Here is a 20,610-nt window from a genome sequence, read left to right as displayed (position 1 = left end):
TCCAGCGATACCACAAGTACAGTTCTTCTAGGGTCTGAGTATGTCTAAACCTAGAAAGGTGGTTTCTGTGCTGTTATTTGGACAAAATCAGGTCTGGAATGAAACCCACTGACACTTTCCACGAAGTTAATGAATTGACTGAGTTCTACTTTCTCCAACACCTTTAAAAAACACATAGGTTTTAAAATGGGCCTATAATTGGTAACAACAGAAGGAAGAATCAGCTTTAACATCTTTCAAGGATGGGTGAATAGATACATGTTTCCAGAGAGATTGTACATGTCCCTGAGCCAAACTATTGCAAACCATCATGTGTAGGGAATGCATGAAATCTTCCTTCAAATGTTTCATTAGCCATGAAGCAGTAGGATCAAGCCCAGATGTAGAAGATTTCACAGCCGTCAAGGTCTATCCATTTCCACAGTAGATGGTAAATTGAAAGCTGTAGTAAATACAAGAAGCACTGCTAGAACGCACTGGAGGAGCAGCTGCAAAGGTCAAATTTACATCAGGCGTGGATGCTATTCAAAAATACCATCCTGGAAGCCCAGACCAGATATATTCCATGTATTAATAAAAGGAGGCAGAAAGGCCAAATGACAGCCGGCATTGGTTAAAAAGTTAGGTGAAGGAAGTTATTAGAGCTAAAAGAAAATCCTTCAGAAAATGGAAGAAGGATCTGACTGAAAATAATAGGACACAGCATAAGGAATGGCAAGTAAAATTCAAAACGCTGATAAGGAAGGCAAAGAAAGACTTTGAAAATAAGATTGCAGTGAAGGCAAACACACATAGTAAAAACTTTTTTAGGTATATTAGAAGCAAGAAGCCGGTAAAAAACTTAGATGATCAAGGGGTAAAAGGGGCATTCAGGGAGGAGAAGGCCATAGTGGAGAGATTAAATGAATTCTTTGTTTAGGTTTTCACCGAGGAAGACGTGGGAGAGATACCAGTGCCAGAAATGTTATTCAGTGCTGATGAGTCAGAGAAACTGAATCAAATCTCTATAAACATAGAAGAAGTAATGGGCAATTTGACAAACTGAAGAGTAACTAATCTCCTGGACTGGATGGTATACACCCCATAGTACCAATAGAACTGAAAAATGAACTTGTTAGTTCATTGTAATATGTAATTTATCTTTAAAATCAAGCATATTACTGGAAGATTGGAGAGTGGCCAATTTAACAACAAATTTTTAAAAAGGGTTCAGAGGTGATCTGGAAAATTATAGACCAGTGAGCCTGGCGTTTGACAAAGTACCTCATGAAAGACTCCAGAAGAAATTGGACAGCCATGGGATAGGAGGTAGTGTCCTATTGTGGATTAAAAACTAGTTAAAAGATAGAAAACAGAGAGTAGGGTTAAATGGTCAGTATTCCCAGGGGTCTGTGCTGGGACCATTGCTTTTTAACATATTTATAAATGATCTAGAGATGGGAGTAACTATTGAGGTAATTAAATTTGCTGACGACACAAAGTTATTCAAAGTTCTTAAATCGTGAGAGGATTGTGAAGAATTACAAGAGGACCTTATGAGACTGGGCGACTAAACGGCAGACGACGTTTAATGTGAGCAAGTGCAAAGTGATGCATGTGGGAAACAGGAACCCAAATTATAGCTATGTAATGCAAAGTTCCACGTTAGGAGTCACCGACCAAGAAAGGGATCTATGCGTCGTCCTTGATAACACGTTGAAACCCTCTGCTCAGTGTGCTGCAGCAGCTAAGAAAGCAAACAGAATGTTAGGTATTAGGAAAGGAATGGAAAACAAAAATGAGGATGTTATAATGCCTTTGTATCGGTCCATGGTGTGACCGCACCTCAAAAACTGTGTTCAATTCTGGTTACCACATCTCAAAAAAGATATAGTGGAATTAGAAAAGGTACAGAGAAGGGCGACAAAAATGATAAAGGGGATGAGATGACTTCCCTATGAGGAAAGGCTGAAGTGGCTAGGGCTCTTCAGCTTGGAAAAGAAATGGCAGAGGGGAGATATGATAGAGGTCTATAAAATAGGTCTATAAAATAATGAGTGGAGTGGAACAGGTAGACGTGAATCGTTTGTTTACTCTTTCCAAAAATACTAGGACTACAGGTTCAAGATGGCGTCTGAAACGGACGTGCGTTGCAGCACCTCCTGATCTCTAGTAAGAAACCTGGAACCTGGGACTTTCCCTATACTTGTTATGGGGAAAAGGAAGGGAAAAACTAACGTGCTCACCTCCATGAGCAGTTCTGAAATTTCCACCATGAGACAGGAGACTCTAGAGGAGATGGGGTTGCGAGCGCTGGGATCCCCGATGGGCACTTCAATAAACCCATTAGAAGATCGGGAACATAGTGTCAAGGGAGCCACGTTGAGTCCGCCCTCGAATACAGCCCCTCCGAGACCTGGAGATGTTAGAATTGCTTCGGAGGAGCAGAGCATCGGTGCACCCGACGACGGACAGACCCTGGTTGCTGCAGGAGGAGGCTCCGTAGCAACTTCCTCTCCTGTGGAAACAGCTTGTTTGCGAGGAGAGGAGGTACATTCCCTCTCCTCGCACTCACAGGAGAATGCACCTGGAACAAATGGAGGATATCAGAGACCGGCTGTTGTGACTCTAGAGAGTCTTTGGGATGCAATTCAGGGTTTGAATTCTACTCTGCAGCAATTTTCCAACTCAACGAGAGGAGAGATGGCCGAGATCAAACAAATCCAGGGAGATTTTTCTGGCAAGCTCGAGGGCCACGCTGCCAAGATTGAGGTACTTGAAAATGAAGTTAAAACTTTTAAGAACTTTACCTCGAATGTTTCTAAGGACAAAAACTTTCAGTATCGCAAAATTGAATATCTGGAAAATCAGATTAGGAGGAACAACCTAATACTCTTAAATTTCCCTAAGTCACCTTTAATGTCACCATTAGAAATGTTTAAGAAATATCTTACAGAAGTTCTACTTATACCTTCTGAACATATTCCACCCATAACAAAAATTCAGTATATTTTGGGTATAAGAAATGCTAGGAATACCTCTTTACCTAATCTGAATGTGACTCAAATTCTTGAAAACTCATTGGAAATAATAATGGAAAGGACCACTGTAGTGGTGATGTTTGCCCTTGAGACTGACCGTAATAATATTCTTAAACTGTATTTCAGCCATATAAAAGACAATTTTCTAGGTTCAAGAATTCAAATGTTTCCAGACCTATCGAGGGAAACACAAAAAAGAAGGAAAGAATTTTTGCAATTAAAATCAAGAATCCTTAATTTAGGTGGAACCTTCTATTTGATGTTTCCCTGTAGATGTGTTATTTCTTTAAATTCCTTGAATTACATACTTTTTGAACCGGGGAAACTGTCAGAATTTATTTCGAGTAAAGAGTAGAATAAGAACACCTGATTGTCTAACTATGTATCGGCTGTGCTTATCGTTTGATCCTTCCGTTTCTTACTATTGACTAATTCTAATTTAAATTTTCTTTGTTCTTGAACCAAATTGTGGACAAAAATTAGAAATAATTTTTCCTATCTTTCTTTGTTAAGAATATTATATTTCAAAATTGCCATATGTTTCTGTTATTGCATGAATGTAAAATGAAAATTCATAAATAAAATATTAAAAAGAAAAAAAAATACTAGGACTAGGGGGCATGCAATGAAGACAAAGCAGTAAATTTAAAACAAATCAGAGAAAAGTTTTCTTCATGCAACGTGCAATTAAACTCTGGAATTCATTGCCAGAGAATGTGATAAAGGCAGTTAGCTTAGTGGGGTTTAAAAAAAGGTTTGGACAGCTTCCTAAAGGAAAAGTCCATAGACCATTATTAAAATGACTTGGGGAAAATCCACTGCTTATTTCTGGGATAAGCAGCATAAAATATTTTGTACTTTTTTGGGATCTTGCCAGGTATTTGACATGGATTGGCCACTGTTGGAAACAGGACGCTGGGCCTGACGAACTTTGGTCTGTCCCAGTGTGGCAATACTTATGTACATGTCTCAAGGTTTTAAACGCTATTTCATGGAAATGTGCTAAGAGTTGAAAAGCATGAGGGACAAGATTTTGGAGAAAATTGAGAGTATGTGTGGGGACATTAGGGACTTGGCTGCGAGAGTGAAGGTCTTGAAGACCTGAGCTGATGAGCACACCTAGGCTCTAGAAACACTGTGCACTCAGACAGGATCTTTTTGTATGCAATATGAAGATACATTGCTTTAACTTGATGATTTGGAGAATAGAAGGTAGTGGAAAAATCTGAGATTCCTTGGAGTGCCTGAGCCGACAAGAGTGGAGGATGTTCCTGCCATTGTGCAGCTGCTTTGCACTCAGTTTCTTGGTATTGAAGGGGATACAGCCCTGGTTAAGCTTGAGCGCACACATCGTGCACTGGGTCAGCAGCCCCCCCCCCCCCCCCCAACGCCCTACCCAAATTGCCCTTGGGACACTGTGGTGCAGTTTGCCAGGTATGTTGTGAAGGAGCACATCTATCAGAAAGCTTGTCAAAAGGGTGTTTTACATTATTAGGATGCTCTAGTCCAAGAATTCCAGGATCTTTCTGTGCTTACTTTGCTTAAGCAGAAGGACTTTAAACCGGTGTTGAAGATTTTACAAAAGGAAAAGATTTCATTGACTAGATTAATTTTAGGGGCTTCTAGATTCGATCATATAAGATAGAGAAGTCTATAGGCTGTGTTATAAATAAATAAATACCGTGGGCGCTTCCCCTTTGACTTGTCTTTTGTTTTGCAGGCAAGACTCACTGCGTGAAAAGCATCTGAGGCTTGGCAGATCCTGCATGGGATGGAGAGGGTTCCATCTCTCATCTGCATCATCTTCATTGGTGATGGCTCCAGCTATTTGCACTAAACTTCAACAGTGGCAGCGAGTCCCGGATAAAGTGCAGAAGATGTGGCTGTTCCCTCCTGCTAGGATTCACTGAACTTTGACATCTCTATAATGTCAATATATCTTGATACATGTTGATTGTTAAATTTGGAGTTGCTGCTTCTCTCCTTTGAAGTGATATCCTTCTTTGTTGGGGTGTACTTTTACTGTTTGCAAAAGTGGGCTTGTGGTCTAGATTCAGGGATGCTCGCTATTGTATTCGGTTATATACACTGTGGTCAAGAAGCATGTGTAGCTGTGTGAATTGCTGTGTTATTTGAACTCTGTTTTGTGCAAGGGATTTATTTTGCTTTGTTTTTCTTCTTGCATTATAGATGGAGGGGGCAGGGTTGGTTGGACTGGGGTCATGGGTCAGGACCTTCATTTCTTTGCAATGTGGGCTTCGGCTTGCATTTGTAGCTGGTGGTCTTTTATATTTTTGGGCTTGAGGAGATTCTAGGCAGCTGGGTTTTTATTTTTGTCAGTTGGAGCAGTTTTTTGTTGGGGACAGGGATGGTACTACTTTGGCTCTTTTGTGTGGAGAGGGATTCTTTTTGTATTCTGAGTGGATTGTTTAACTTTCTTCTGATGGTGGGGTGGGAGGGGAGTTTTCCCACTGACTGTGTAGTTTCTTTGCTTTTGTTCTGCTGTTTATTTGAACATGGGGATTGACCTTAAGATGTTAACTTGGAATGTAAAGGGACTTAACTCTCCTAGGAAGAGACATTTAGTTTTACAAGCAATCAGATCAAATTGACCCCAGGCTGTGATACTGCGAGAGACATATTTTAAAGTGGTGCATGAATCCTTGTTTCGTGATGTTGAGTTTTCTAAGATATTATTTGCATCTGTTGTTGCTGGAGCAATAAAAGAGGGGAGCAGCGCTTCTTTTTCATAATCCCTTGTCTGTCCAGACTGAGCAAGTGAAGCGTGATCCTAAGGGGCAGTATGTTTATCTTAAATAAGTTGATCGTGATTTCACTTATGCTACTGTTTATGCACCAAATGCAGGTGACAGCTTCTTTAAAAAAAAAAAAAAGCAAACAAGTTTGTTTTCTTGATTTGTTGTTGATAAGCTAATCTTAGGAGGTGATTTCGATGCCTGTTTGCAGCCTGGCTTGGATCACACGGGGGTTTCTACAGGTGATAATATCCATAACTCTAAAGCCTTCCAACATCCTACCAATGCTCTAAGGTTGATGGATGCTTGGAGACTAGCCAATCCTAGGGGTTAAGACTATACATTTCATTCCTATTCTGATGGCTCCTATTCTAAGATCCATTATTTGCTTGTTGATGCTGCTTCTCTCACTACTGAATTTGCATCCTCTATAGGCACAGTTGCTGTTTCTGATCCTGCTCCTACTTGGGTTGAATTATTTGATGTTGGGGGAGAACCTAAGACTAGATACTGGTCCCTTAATAATGCTTTGTTGGGAGACGAATCTCTGGTTCAAGCTTATAGAGCTTTGCTGAAGGATTACTTTGAGCATAACCTAGACTCTGGCCCACCCATAGGCATTGTTTGGGAAGCCCTTAAGGCAGTTTCTAAGGGAGGGAGGGGTTCCTTAAAGCTAGTACCCAAAGTAAGCAGCAGAAGACTAGATTAATACAAGACTGTACTTCTAGCATTTAGAGCAACAACAAACTTGGAGTGGCCTAGTGGTTAGGGTGGTGGACTTTGGTCCTGGGGAACTGAGGAACTGAGTTCGATTCCCACTTCAGGTACAGACAGCTCCCTGTGACTCTGGGCAAGTCACTTAACCCTCCTTTGCCCCAGGTACAAATAAGTACCTGTATACAATATGTAAGCCGCACTGAGCCAAAGCGCGGGGTACAAATATAACAAAAATAAAATAAATAAATAACTTACAGGCTCTGAATCTGTTTTTCATCAGGTACAGGCTGCCAGATTGCAATTAGATAGCTACCACACAGAAAAAGCAGCCTATACCTATGCCAGACTGAAACATCAGACTTATGAGAAAAACAACAAAATAAGCCATATGTTGGCCTTGAGCCTGCGTAGACAGTAGGCTGATAGAAGCATATATAAAATCAAAGATAGAGCTCACATTTTATTGACCTGTACCACTCAGATTACGGGAGCGGTTTAGGGAATATTACAGTGAATTATATACTGTGAACTCTGGGATTGACTTGGTGGCCATTGATTCTTATTTGTGTGAACTTGCTCTTCCAACTTTAACACCTGCACAACGTGCTTCTCCGGATGGAGAGATCATGGTTAAAGAAATGCTACAAACTATTAAATCCCTACCTAATCATAAGGCTCTAGGATTAGATGTGGTTTTTGTGTGCGTGTGTGTTGTTTTTTGTTTTTTTTGTTTTTTTTTTGGGGGGGGGGGGGGGGGGGGAATTCTATAAAACTTTCACTTCCGAACTTGCTCCATTACTTACTGATCTCTTGAATGCTGTTCGTTTAGGTTGCCCCTTGCTGTTATGATGGAGATTTGGATTGCAATGATCTCTAAGCCACAGAAAGATCTGACGGTGTGCCAGTCCTACTGACCTAAATCATTGCTGAACCCAGATGTAAAACTTTTGGCGAAGGTTTTGGCCAATAAACTTGCTGCAGTCCTTCCTTCCTTGATCCATCCTGAACAGGCAGGCTTTATTCCAGGTAGGCAAGCCTCTGATAATATTCACATTGGCATTTGAGTGGCACAAGCAGTCGTGAACAATTGACTTGGTCACTACTGCTTCTTCCACTCAAATGCCAATGTGCCTTCTCAGAATTGATCCATTGGCCTTTTACAGATGCAGTTCTGTCCAAATTTGATCTGGGCTACTATTTTTGGGCTTGGATCTTGGAATTCTATGCTAAGCCCCAGGCCTGCGTGCGCATTAATGAGGGTAATTTCAACAGAGTTGAGCAGGGGAACTCTATAGGGTTGTCCTCTGTCTCCTCTGCTTTTTGCACTGGTGATGGAACCACCGGCAAGTGCTGTTCACCCCAGACTGGATGTTCATTGACTTTGTGTGGCTAACATTGAATACAAAATTCTATCACTTACTAATCCCCTTGACTCATTTCCAAACCTATCATCTCTCTTGCTAAGGTGCACGGCAGTCTCAGGATTTAAAGTTAACATGAGTAAGTCTGAAGCTTTTAATGTTAATTTGGATAATGCTCTTCAACAGGATCTTCAGCAATCTTTTAGTTTTAAATGGGCGGCCAATAAAATTACATATTTGGGTGTTTACATAACCACTGACTATTCTGGCTTGTTTCAAGCAAATTATCCTGCACTACTGCATGAATTAAAGCTTGACCTTGATCATTGGGATCACTTCTCCCTTTACTGGTTTGGTCGAATAGCCACGATAAAAAAAATCTTTTACCGAGGCTCTTATATTTATTTCAAGTCTTGCCTGTACCTTTGCCTAGAGCTTTTGCTTCTTACCTTCAAACTCACATAGCACACTTTATATGGAGTAACAAGAGTCTGAGATTAACTCGTAGCATTCTTTATAGGGATAGGAAAGAGACAAGTGGGGCACACTAAGGCCCCCCATCATGACGCGGCTCAGGCACATGAGGACATTGAGTGGTTTCAAGCCCATCCTCATAAGCTATGGATTGTGTTGGAGCAGGCTCGAGTTGGCCCTATGAATTTGGCTTCTTTGTTGTGAGTGCCACCTTGGCATAGGGAGCTTGCAATGGCCACTTGCGCCACTCATTATACTCTTCAGGTTTAAGATTGTATGGGACAAGATAGAGTCTTTCAGTTATCAAAGTTTTCTCCTAACGTGGATAAACTTCTTTTTCCACTTTGTCAAAGCTCTGGGGTCTATAGGTGGTGGAGTCTGAAGTAGTTAGTTATCGATTGGCAACTTTTTGATGACGCTGACTTCATACCTTTTGAAAAGCTGAACTATCAATTGCCACCAAGCAATTGTTTTGATTATTTGCAGCTCACTCATTTCTTGACTTTGAACTATATCAAGCCTGTCACGTGAGAAAACACTTTCCTGGAAGATTTATGTGAAGATTTTAGTAATACTCAATTTCAGTGCAGTATCATTATCTTAGGAATAGACTGCCCCTTGATCCATCTCATATAGCTAAATGGGAAGGGCGTTGCTGCGTTTGTCTAGAGCTATTAACTTTCAAGAGAATAGGGTTAAATTAATGTATCGTTGGTAACTTACTCCTGCAAGGATCTACTTGCTTAATAGACCAGTTCTGGGAGCACACTTGCAACAGCAATGTCTTATCCAATATTGCCTTAAAGCAACATGACTCACTTTGGCTACTGCCTGGAAAATGGAAACATTCACCTGCCTATATATGGATTACAAAACTTTGGTTTATAGCTGATATGAAAAAAAATCACTGCACAGCAAGACCCTGGCTAAATGAGAGCACATATGGGAACCCTTTCTTAGTTACTGCTCACAGAATTTGTTTATGGACATTCATTGCTCATTTGTTGTATTGCATAATCCAGTGGAGGAGGGAGGGGGTTTGAAGAACAAGTTGGAGGTTTATCTATATCTATCTATACATACATACATATATATATATATATATATATATATTAGAGGTTCCTATTTGTGCTTTAATGTTTGAGGAGCGATTTGTTTTACATAGTGTATATTTTGCTTCTTATGTTTGATGTATATTGCCTTTTCTTTGTAACGTTGACTTAAGCTTCTAATTTCCACGCATTCTTGGTGCATACATTTTTGCACCCTCTTTATAGAACTATCCCCAATCTCTTTCCTGCCTCACTTGCCTTCCTGCATCTGGTCACTCTGTTCATTTAATCTCCTGGCTCTGTTTAAAAAAAAAAAAGAGCGTTGCGGAAGATGAGCCAGATCAGCTGGTGTTTGTTTTTGTGGACAGCAGGATGTGCATTGATCTCCGTTGGAATCGCACTCGGTGGTAAATGATTAGAAAACCGTAAGTTTAACTTCCCTTGTACTTCCCCTCGCTCTTTCCCTCCCTCTCCGATGAATGAGTTTTGGGTGACGGTTTCCATTGAATGCCGGCAGTTTGAGGTTGTACTCCGGGCGATTGTGGTGCCGGCCGAGGTGTTTCTGTTGGGTGGGTGGGCCTCGAGGGAAAATGGCTGGGCGGATGGAGGGGGGGGGAGCTGCGGCAACTTTGGGGGGGGGGGGGGCATGGCGGCCCTGGAAGGCATGGCGGGCGGGGATAGAGAGAGAGAGAGAAGTCTGGATAGAAACTGGCTGCAGAAAGGTATACGTCGTGCCACTGTTACAGCCTCTAACAGCGTCGGAACAGATCTGTGACGTGCTGCACATGCGCAGAACAGCGCCATAGGTCACTCTTCATTTATATAGTAGGATAGGGATTTTTAAAATTTAAATTAGACAGCAATATGAAGACATTTTGTAAGATGTTCATGTACCGCACTGTATTTGACTTTAAATTGAAATATTATAGCTTTAATTATAAGCTAATTACTTGAAACTGAAGCTTGAAAATAAAACCCACGTTGACTTGTGGCGAGTATTTTTGCAGATTCACTGCATACAAGAACTTATTCTGCTGATATGGTAAGTTCTAACACCAACATTATCACAAACCTGTATCCATCACCGTATTTTTCACTGTTTTTCTCTCTTCTGCGTCTTTGTTTCTCTCGTCTTGCCTCAATTCGACGTTTTTCTTCTTCTTCATCCACCTTTTCATCTTGTTTCCCTAATTTCAAAATATATAAAGTGATACATATTGCTTGTTAATATTGTCTAATTGTCTTAAGACTTCAGAACTTATTAAACTGTAATGTTTACAAGCAATTGCCCAAGTTAAAAAAACACTTCATGTTTTATATTACACTGTGCACAAACATCTTGCTAATGTGTGAATCTGTACTGCTCCCATAAAGCTAAGTATATTAAAGGAGAAGAGACTGCACCACAATCTGCCATCTTTACCATAAGCAAGGCTGCTTAGTTTTTTTCTGTATTCAGTATTATGAAATTATACATAAAAATCTTCTTTGCACAGGGCTATATTTTACTACTTCTAGTCATACTTTCTGAACCTTGAATACAGTAAGTTCCATTGAGTAGCGGGTTTCAAAGTTGTTTTCTATAAAAAGGAGGATTAATCAGGCACAAAATTGGGTGACTCCAAAAACACTGGCCACTAAACTTCATAAATAGCTTGTCCATTGTTCAGGATGGATGTGGAACATTTAGTTGGCTTGCAAGCAGACCTCCTTACTTGTGTTGAGAGCTGAAGTGAGCTTCCCAATTGATTTTGGAAGCATCTGTTGTCAGGACGGAATAATGTTCCTGCTCTGCAAAAGAACACCTCTGTTCAGGTATGAATTCTGACATCCACCACTAATGTGATTTAAAGTAAAGATGATAGACAAATTGTAGTAAAGAGGTCAAGTATGCTGATTCCACTGGAATCTGAGGTGCCAATTCAGCTTTTCAATCTGAGGCAAGCAAAAAAGCATGAGATGGGACTATAGCTGCCAGATGGTCTGACTATAGCTGCCAGATGCTCTGGCTGTGATTGCTGAGGAACAGTGAACCTTCTGGACACAGTGCAATAGTTTCAGATGTCTGTATGGGGCAGAAGCGTTTTGGTCCAATTTTTTCTAAAATAGCAACTCCAAATTAAATTTTTGCTTCTCCAAATTGACTGGAAAGCCCAAGCTTTAGAAGAGGTACATCGTTTCATTCCTGAGGGGAAAACAGCTAGACCTTTTCATGAAGTTGTCAGATGCAATCAGCAAGATATGGGAAAGTACAAGTCCCTGCTTGTGCAGCTGAGCTGCCACAATGACCAGGCATTTAGTGAATACCCTGGAGGGCTCAAGGAAAGGCTGACAGGAAAGACTGTATTGGTAATGGTTGGTATGCAGAACGAAATCACAGATATTTTCTGCAGCTGAGATGAATTGGGATGTATTTGTTGGTGTTGAGAAGCATCCCTTTTGGACAAGTTGGGGAGATTGAAGGAGAGTGTGTTCATTTTAATCTTTTCTTTGCATAGTTAAGGGAGAACCACCTAACCTATGACAGTTTATGGACTAGGTTAGAAGTAGATGGGATGGATGAGATCCAACTCTAAGGTCCTTGAGTGTTTGGTTCTCAAGTGGTCAAAAAACTTCATCAGGGCATCAACTTTGTGAACTGTGAATTAAAGATTACTTTTTGTGTCAAAAGAACTGCTGGTTTTACACAGTGAAGTCTGCAGAGGTCTTTAATATAGCCTAGTAGCAAACCACCAGCTACACAGGAAGGATAATAAGGAATAGGGATCAGAAATTGAGCAGACACACCATGAGCAATGATGCATTTGTGAAGCCTTCATGTAGTGTCGCAGGTCTAAATCTTGAGCAATTATCACCGTGGTTTATACTGTGGCTGTTGAGCAATGAACAGAGCAAGAATTCCAATCACAAGACAGAAAGTTTCATTGAGACTGCACTTGTGATTTGAAACTGTTTGGAAAGCCATCTGTTCAGGAAGAGAGGACAGCAGAGGGAAAAAGAGAGCAGTGTCGTTTGGTCCTATACAGAAAATCCCATTGCCTTCTCCTCCACCTCCCTTGAATGAGCTCTCACTGGATGAACACAGGAGCCCAGGATTGCACTGAATATGTAATAAGCTAGGCAACAGGGGAGAAAATTTCAGATGCTGTGCCAAACCGCCACAAAGACGACCTTAAGAGGAGATGCTTCACCTGTGATGTGCAATCTAGCCACTAGATATCTCAGGTGAACCTTGGGTAAGATTATATTGATCAGTGAGAAATAGTTCTAGTATAGGAAAATACATATGCTAGTCACTGATAAGAATATACAGCCTCACGGTACTAATGAAGTACTGTGAGCTGCCGCTAGAGGTCACAGCAGCCATTTTCCAGAGGCGTCCAATAGGGGCAGGAAAAGTGGCATTCACTCCTGCCTCCATCACCCTCACTGGTCCACCAGCGACTTCAGGTAGGTCAGGGGAGGTTTCATGTGATTTGGGGAAGGTAGCAGAGGGCACCTTCATCCCTTCTATGGGTCCCAGTAAATATTTAGCCAGGGCCTACAGAAGTATGTTATGGAAGTCCCAACTGAATAAGAGCCGAGACTTGCATAAACTCCGACAGCCAGAACAAATGCAATTAGCCCCATACATGCCCTAGCATTGAATATCCAGGGCTAATTTAGATGGCAACAGTCAATGTTTACAAAAAAACACTGACTGCCACCAGTTCAGTATGGTCAGATTATTACTCAATCAGGATATTAGTATTTGCAACTGTGGTAGAAGGGTAATTCCATATGAATCCCTATTCCCCATCCTACTGCTATATTTGCATAGGAAAAAGTTGAAGTCTGAAAAGGTCCAAGACTAGCTATAACCCTCCTATCTCCTAAGAAATAAGGGAACATCTAGAATATCATCCTTTGATTCTGTTTGTGGACAGTAACCAGTTCTATTACATTTGCTTGTAGGAGAAGTGTAAACTTTTTCACAAAGCAGGATAGCATAGGTTTGAGACAGTTGAGACTAAGCTATGGGTCCTTTTGGTGGAAGTGACACAAACCTGATATGGTAGCCATTTTGACAATACTGAGAACTCAGGTATCCATTGTTCTTGCCAGCAGTGGCAGAAAAATCACATCTCTGAACATTATAAGAACTTTATAGACTGAACAAGTGCAAGGAAGACCACATCTCTGTGGGAAATACCCCAGTCCACCCACAAAGTTGCCTGCGCCCTGGTCAAATAAGCCCTTAGCTCTTTAGGCACAAGATGCCCTCTGGCAATGGGCTCTGTAATACCTGAAGTGATTATTTGACTCTCTAAATCAAATTTTGCTGATAAGCCAGCTGTCCAGATATGGGTGCACCATGTCATCTTCTTTGGAAAATGCTGTGGCAATGAATACCAAATAGGTTTCTTCCTATCTGAGCTGCAATAGGAGGACAGGAATGGGAGACAGACCTGTACTCTCTGGATATCTCCCCAGGGCAGGAATGGGAGACAGACCTGTACTCTCTGGATATCTCCCCAGGGGTGCAGACACAGAACAAAAGGGCTGCCCCCACCCCCCTCTGAACTCAAAGGGGTACTCCGTTTTCCAACTGAGTCCAGGATTATATCCCAGATCCAACCTAACACTGCATGGGTTGCCAATGCAAAATATGCTGGAAACAGAAAAACTGAGGAAGAGCTGGCTATATAAAGCCCTATAAGGAGCAGGACTCCCAAGTGTCTATTCTCTATCTCCAAGTGCTGATTGAGAGGCATAACCTATTCATCTGGATTGGTTTGATGGATTGCACTGGTTCTACACTGGGCAGATCAGTCTGCAATGATTCCTGGGTTGCAAGCCAGCTGAGGTCTGTGCTGATGACTATAGGTTGCATGTTAGTTAGCACTACAGTATTGACAAAGCTTCTTAGATGAGTCAGTACAAGAGGGATACACTTGTTTGTGCTTAGAGGCTGTGCCCTGCCCCTCCTCATCTGTGCTGACAGGCTGGCACTTCTCCAGTATTTTAGAAAGTGTCTTCAAAGGTGCCTTAAACTCCAGCCTATGCAAGTGTACTGAAGCTGATTGTGCTTTAGGCTAAGAAGTTCCAAAAGACTTGTACCAATTTGGAAGATCCATGGCGTGGTTTGTTTGCGGCTAGACTATTAAAATTACTATGCACGAAAACACAGGTTACTGTATATCATAAAGGCCATGAAAAGGTGCAACCATACATATTTCTAGTTTTAATATAAGCTATTTTGCTCTTCTTGAGCTAGGAGCAGACTTAAGAGTTGCAAGAGAATTATAAATGTGCTTTTTCTGAAAAATACCTTTCTAAGGCTGTAGAAATTTGTAGTTTGACATTTTGGCCTGTGCTAGCTTGTGATAAGTTGCTGGTCAGCAACTAAAAGCTAGAGACTCCTATGACTAAGGACGCCTGCTGTATCCAGCTAAACAATCAGAAGAAGTGGGTGTGACCAAAATTGTAGCCATAGCACGAGGGTGGGGGTAGTAACTTGGTAACATACCCATTATCTAATGAAAACTTATGCTTATATGCATGACAGGCCCTAACTGCCAATATAATTGATGGAACATGATACGTCATAACAGGAAACAAAATATTCTGGAAATATGCATATTCATTAGGTAGGAAGGGTAATTATAATTAAGATAATGAAGAAAGGAAGAAAAAAGTATTTAAAAGGAAAAAGAACTGAGGATGGAGAGTCTCAGTGTGTCCACTAGGAGGTGGACATATTGACAGCTCCCAGGGAAAACTCTTGTTTTTATTTGCTACATATTATACTGCATTAGGAGTTTATTTGTTACTATTTCAGTAATTACTGATTAGCTTCTTTGACAATTTGAATAAACATTTATTATGTGTAATATTTATTTAGTAGCCAGAGTTTTTCTTGCCTGAAATTCTACCTGGGGAGTAAACATTTACTCCTTCAGAAGGTTACTTCTGTCTCTGAGGAAAGACAGAATGTGAACATTAAGCTGCAAAAAAAAGGTCTACCGGACTGTGCCGAATCAACTGATTTTGCACAAATTTGTTACATTTGTATCCCACATTTTCCCACCTATTTGCAGGCTCAATGTGGCTTACATATTACCATAAAGGCATTCACCAGTTCCGGTAAGAACAAATACAAAGTGGTGTTATGGAAGAATACGGTTCTAGTGTGAAAGACGTGTTATGGAATCGTAGAGAGGAAGAGTGAGTTTGTGTCCATTACGAGATTTGATTTCGTTGTGGTGCAGGGTTCAGGCATTTAAGTTGGGTCGGTAGGGTATGCCTTTTTGAACAGATTAGGTTTACCCCCTTTTATTCAGTCTGAGCCCTCATTTAAGAAATTTAAATCCTTACTCAAGTCCTATTATTTTTCCTTAGCTTTTGGAATATTATCTTCTTTCCTCTTTCTGCACAAGCAGAAATCTCTTCTCTGTCTTATGATGATTATAGAAGCAATTTAGGCTTACAGAGACATCCTTCTGAATTCTTACCTTAAGCCTAGTTATGGTCTGGGCCCAGACAGATCAGGCACCTGTAGTGGTTGTCAAAGTTCTGGATTTTCCTACTACATTACGGGCATAGTCTGGACCCCAACTTTTGCAATATATACATACTGTACATACACACCATTTTTTAAAGAAAATTATGAACAAAAGATTAATAACAGGTAAACCTGTTTGGAGGACCTTTCCTTTTGCATCCATTCAGCAAAGTGGAAAACAAAACTGAGAGACTGATGATACCATTATGTGCAGGAAGGACTTTACAGTTCTGGGCTATAATAAATCTGTTCTTTCCTGATGCTGTTTGATGACATTACCCACTTGTGTAGCTGATTATATAATGACTAGTAAAGCATGCCTGTTTCTAACACAAATGAAACGGATGCTAGCAAGGTTATCCTCCGAGTTCCAGCTTGGCCCCCTCCCTCTGAGTTCCATGCCCCCCTCCATCTCTCCCTCTCCTCTTCTCCGAGTTCCATGCCCCCCTCTCCTCCGAGTTCCAGATCCCCGTGCCTCCCTCCCTCTCCCCTCCGAGTGGCAGCCCGACCTGCGTTGCCCGTCCTCTTCTCCCAGTCCTCCGCCTGCCCCTCGCCTTCCTGCGTGCCGCCCAGAATTTAAAAGTTCTTACCTCGGGGTCTGGTGGCAGCAGTGAAAGTCGAGCAGGCACGGCGCTTCAGCCTGCCTTCCCTTCTGTCTCAGCTGTGCCTCTGGTCCCGCCCTTCCGGAAACAGGAAATGAGTGCGGGACTTGTAGAAGGGCATTAATAACTCCTTTTTTGTTTTTGCTGATTCTACCCCTCTCTATGCAGCCTAGCATCCTTCTGGCCATGGCCACTGCCTTGTCGCATTTTTTCTTCACCTTCAGATCTTCGGACACCATCACCCCAAGGTCCCTCTCCAGAGTCGAGCTTACCAATCTCTCCCCTCCTATCTGGTATCTCTCTTTTGGGTTTCTGCACCACAAGTGCATCACTGCACTTCTTGGCATTAAATTTTAACTTGAAACACATTTATGCTCAGTATTTGATAATCTTAATAATTAAAGTGATATATAATGTGCTCAGTTCTATTCTTACCATTACATCCCCAAGGGGCCATGTGGTAGAATCAGAGGAAGGATTGTACTGGGAAGTAATTTACAATAGACTTAAGAGAGTAGGCTGAGGAAGGACTATAAGAGTCCAGGTCCTTTCTAGGTTTAAATGTTCTGATCTGTTATGAGAATCTTGAAGTCTGTCTTCTTGCACTTCTTCTGTGACTGGTACTACTTTCCTACAGTTGATAGATAGAGACAGGTGGGAAGGGTGGGGGATGGGGATTATATCTGGTATAATAATGTAGCGTGGCTTCTCAGGCAAAAGAGTTGTCCAGTGGATTGGATTCCACTACAATATTTGTTCTTTTCTGTAGTGAGCTCATGGGGACTCTAGTGGTATCCTTCATGAGTGTATGTAAATGGATATGCTGGTTGGTATTTGTTAAGTGGAAATATTTTGTAGTGCCTGTTACATTAATAATAATAATAATCATCATCATCATAATAAAGATTAAACATCAACACAGGATCTTAGCATGCCAAATCATCATGTGTGCACATGTTTTTCCACCCCCATTCCCTAACCTGAGTTCTGTTGCACCTAATCCACTAATCACTATACCAAGCTCTGGGTTTGTGTTTATGAGCGACAAACATCTTTGGTAGTATACAGATCAAACAGCTACACGGGAACGGGGTTAGTGGGAATCCCACAGGAAACCCCTCCAGGTCTGTGGGAATGGACGCAGCTCCTGCGGGTTCCCGCGGAAGTGCACATTACACCAAGCCATACCTCCAGGACTCCTTGTGCAACGGTTGCTGGCGCCTCCTCCTCCATGATTAGCGCAGCCGCATACACATGGGCCAGCAGTATTGGGTCACCTCATCTACATGCATGTGCATGTGGCAACTGGTGATTGGGTGACCTCCCAGTCCTATCCCTTGATGCAGAACTTCTTTTCCAGGAAGTGTATACTATACAAACAGGAAGTTCAAGACTCAGAACCGGAGCTGCACGTGGTAGAAGGCTTGGAGGAGCTGCATGTGGTAGGAAGCTTGGATCTGCTTGAATGCACGACAGAGATCTGCACCAGAACAGGGTAAGGAGAAGGAAAGGAGAACACTGAAGGAGTTTGCAGGTACTTGTGCGCATCTTCAGGACAGGTTAACCGCGCTATGTATTTGATATAATGGAAGGTTAGTGACTGGTTGCAATCTTCAAACAGTAATCTTCTCCTCTTCTCCTTAGTTCTGTATTTTAATTTGTTTGATCGTTTTCACTATTTATTTTTTTATTTTCTGTCACTCTGAATACGATTAGCAACTATCATAGGGATGTCACCAGTTCATTTATATATATTTTTTTTCGCTATTCTCGCAATTCAAACATTAATCTGTTTCTTCTTTCTTAGTTTTGTTTTAATTTTTGTTTGATCATTTTCACTTTTTGTCACCTTTAATATGATTGGTCCCTACCACAGTGACATCACCAGTTCATTTATCTATTTATTTTCGCCATATTTTCGTTATTTTTATCAGTTAATACAAACAATTTATTTATATTTGTTTAGTATTCCTCTTTTCATTAATTTTAGCGTAATTGCTACGGTCTTCACAGTAATGCGAGTCATTACAAGTGGTGCACTTTAACCCTTGACCTTACATTTCCTCATTTAACTTCCTGTGTTAGCTATAGCGTTTTTTTAGGCGCTTTCAGAGCTATGAGACTGTCCAATTGTTTTTATGTAAGTACTTCGTATATGTTTTTGTAATTTGTAGAAGCTGAGTGACGTTTAATTATAAGGCCAGTATTCCAGTTTATTTAGGCATTAAAATTATAGCTTTTCATCTGTTCATCGATAGTACCATAACATAGCACTGCAATCAGCAGAGGTTTTAAACAACGCCAGCCATTCTGTACTTCTTAAAGTTGCAGGTTTAAAATTGATTGTTTTTAATAAATTAGGTTTTTCAATCAGTTTTTTCCATCAATGTTCTCCAATTCATTTGTTTTGTTCACTCATTTTTTCTATCCACTGATATATGATAAATTTATATTTAGGTTTTTTGGCATCTCTGATTGAGCTGTTTTTTCAACGTATAATCAAGGTGATCCTGTGTACATGTGAGTTTTTCTATACTATTTTTTAGTGTCCTTTTGCTCATTTTTTATTTTAATAGCCATATTTAATAGCCATGTCTTTTCTCTAGTTGTTTCAGTGTATATCTATTATACTTGGACACTAAAGGATGTGTAGGTGGGTGTCCTTTGATTTTGATCTTTATTTAATCATGCCTTTCCAAATATTTGTTACATTTGTTAAATGTATTCACAAATTAATAAGTTTACAGGATCTATTAGCAAATATGTTTTATAATTCATGATAGATGTTTGTAAAAATATGTGCAGAAACATTTTTATATATATACATGTTTTTAGAATGTCATATTCAAATACATTAATTATTTATAGTCAATACATATAGAAATCCATAGTTTTTTTGATTGAGCATCCAGTGGTGTTTGGTGTCATATTATTTTATATTTCACTTCTATGGAAATGTTAATGTATAGAATCCTTAGTCTACTCATTGATTGAGCATCCAGTTTGATTCATTTATATATATATATATATATATATATATATATATATATATATATATATATATATATATATATTTATTTATTTATTATAACTTTGGGATATTTGTGTCATGTTTATTTGTTCTACATGTTATGTTTTACATTTTATATTCATGCATTTTTTAATGTATAATATGAATACACACGCACATATGTATAGGTTTTTAGTTATATGGTTTTTTAGTAATACGCATAATATATATGTGTTTATTATATTATTTCTTTTGTAGCCCCTGAAGCAGCCCTGCTGGGCGAAATACGGCCTGTGTCGGGCTGTTGGTATCAATAAATATCTATTAATTTTTTTATATATAATTACAGTGCGTTTCTTTACGATCTGCTTTGTTTGTATTCCTGCTTATGGAAAATCCTCACGGCTAAAGAGTCCTCTGGCTGGTTAGTGAGGACACCGTCCTCCACCTCCTCTAGCCTCATCTGCTCAGAAAGAGCCACCACCGAGGGGGCTGCAGGCGATTGTACGAAGAACCCCTCCTCAGACCCCAAAGAAAGTCTAGGCTTTTTAAGGGAGGAGAAATCCTCTGGGGAAAAACCCCAAATCCCTTGGCTCCCCCCAGACCCCCCCAAGAAGATCATTGGCCGAGGAGGTGGGGGGGAGAGGTCCTCTTCAGCAAAAAAGCCTGATAGAGTAAAATAAATTCAGGCGAAAACCCCTCCCACGAAACGGAGGAGCCCGCAGCCATGGCCCCTGCACCACAGTCAACAGTGCCTGATGGCCCCCCCCCCCCCCCCCCCCCCGACTCCCCTACCAGCGGAGAAGAAACTTTGCCTAAAACCACTACCGGAGCCGGCTCCGCGGTGGATCGCAAAATGGCGCGCGAATCGCCAGGCTCCAGGCAGGAAAGCACGCTCTCAGGGAGGGCCACCGCTCCGGCGAGTCCCGCCAAGTCAGCGCACCCCGCGCTGCAAAGGCCCGCTGCCAAATGTCGCTTCCCGCTTTACAGCCTCAGCTGCCATCTCCCGTGCCAAACAAAAGGAACCCTGCAGCACTTACCCCCGACCAGGAAAGCGCGGGATCTGTCAGTTGA

The 20,610-nt window shown here is 41.0% G+C and overlaps 1 protein-coding gene across 1 annotated transcript in view; it reads right to left on the bottom strand.

Moving 5' to 3' along the window:
• Positions 1–20,610, bottom strand: part of LOC115472445 (DBIRD complex subunit ZNF326-like) — a 282,530-nt gene that overhangs the window by 200,330 nt on the left and 61,590 nt on the right. The window contains exon 5 of the mRNA XM_030206732.1: positions 10,453–10,567. Within this exon, the coding sequence (XP_030062592.1) occupies positions 10,453–10,567 (115 nt within the window). The remainder of the gene's footprint in view (positions 1–10,452; positions 10,568–20,610) is intronic.

This window comes from Microcaecilia unicolor, chromosome 6 (assembly GCF_901765095.1).
Source record: "Microcaecilia unicolor chromosome 6, aMicUni1.1, whole genome shotgun sequence".
In the NCBI taxonomy this organism is placed as follows: Eukaryota; Metazoa; Chordata; class Amphibia; order Gymnophiona; family Siphonopidae; genus Microcaecilia; species Microcaecilia unicolor.
This window is presented reverse-complemented; position numbering and strand designations above follow the sequence as displayed.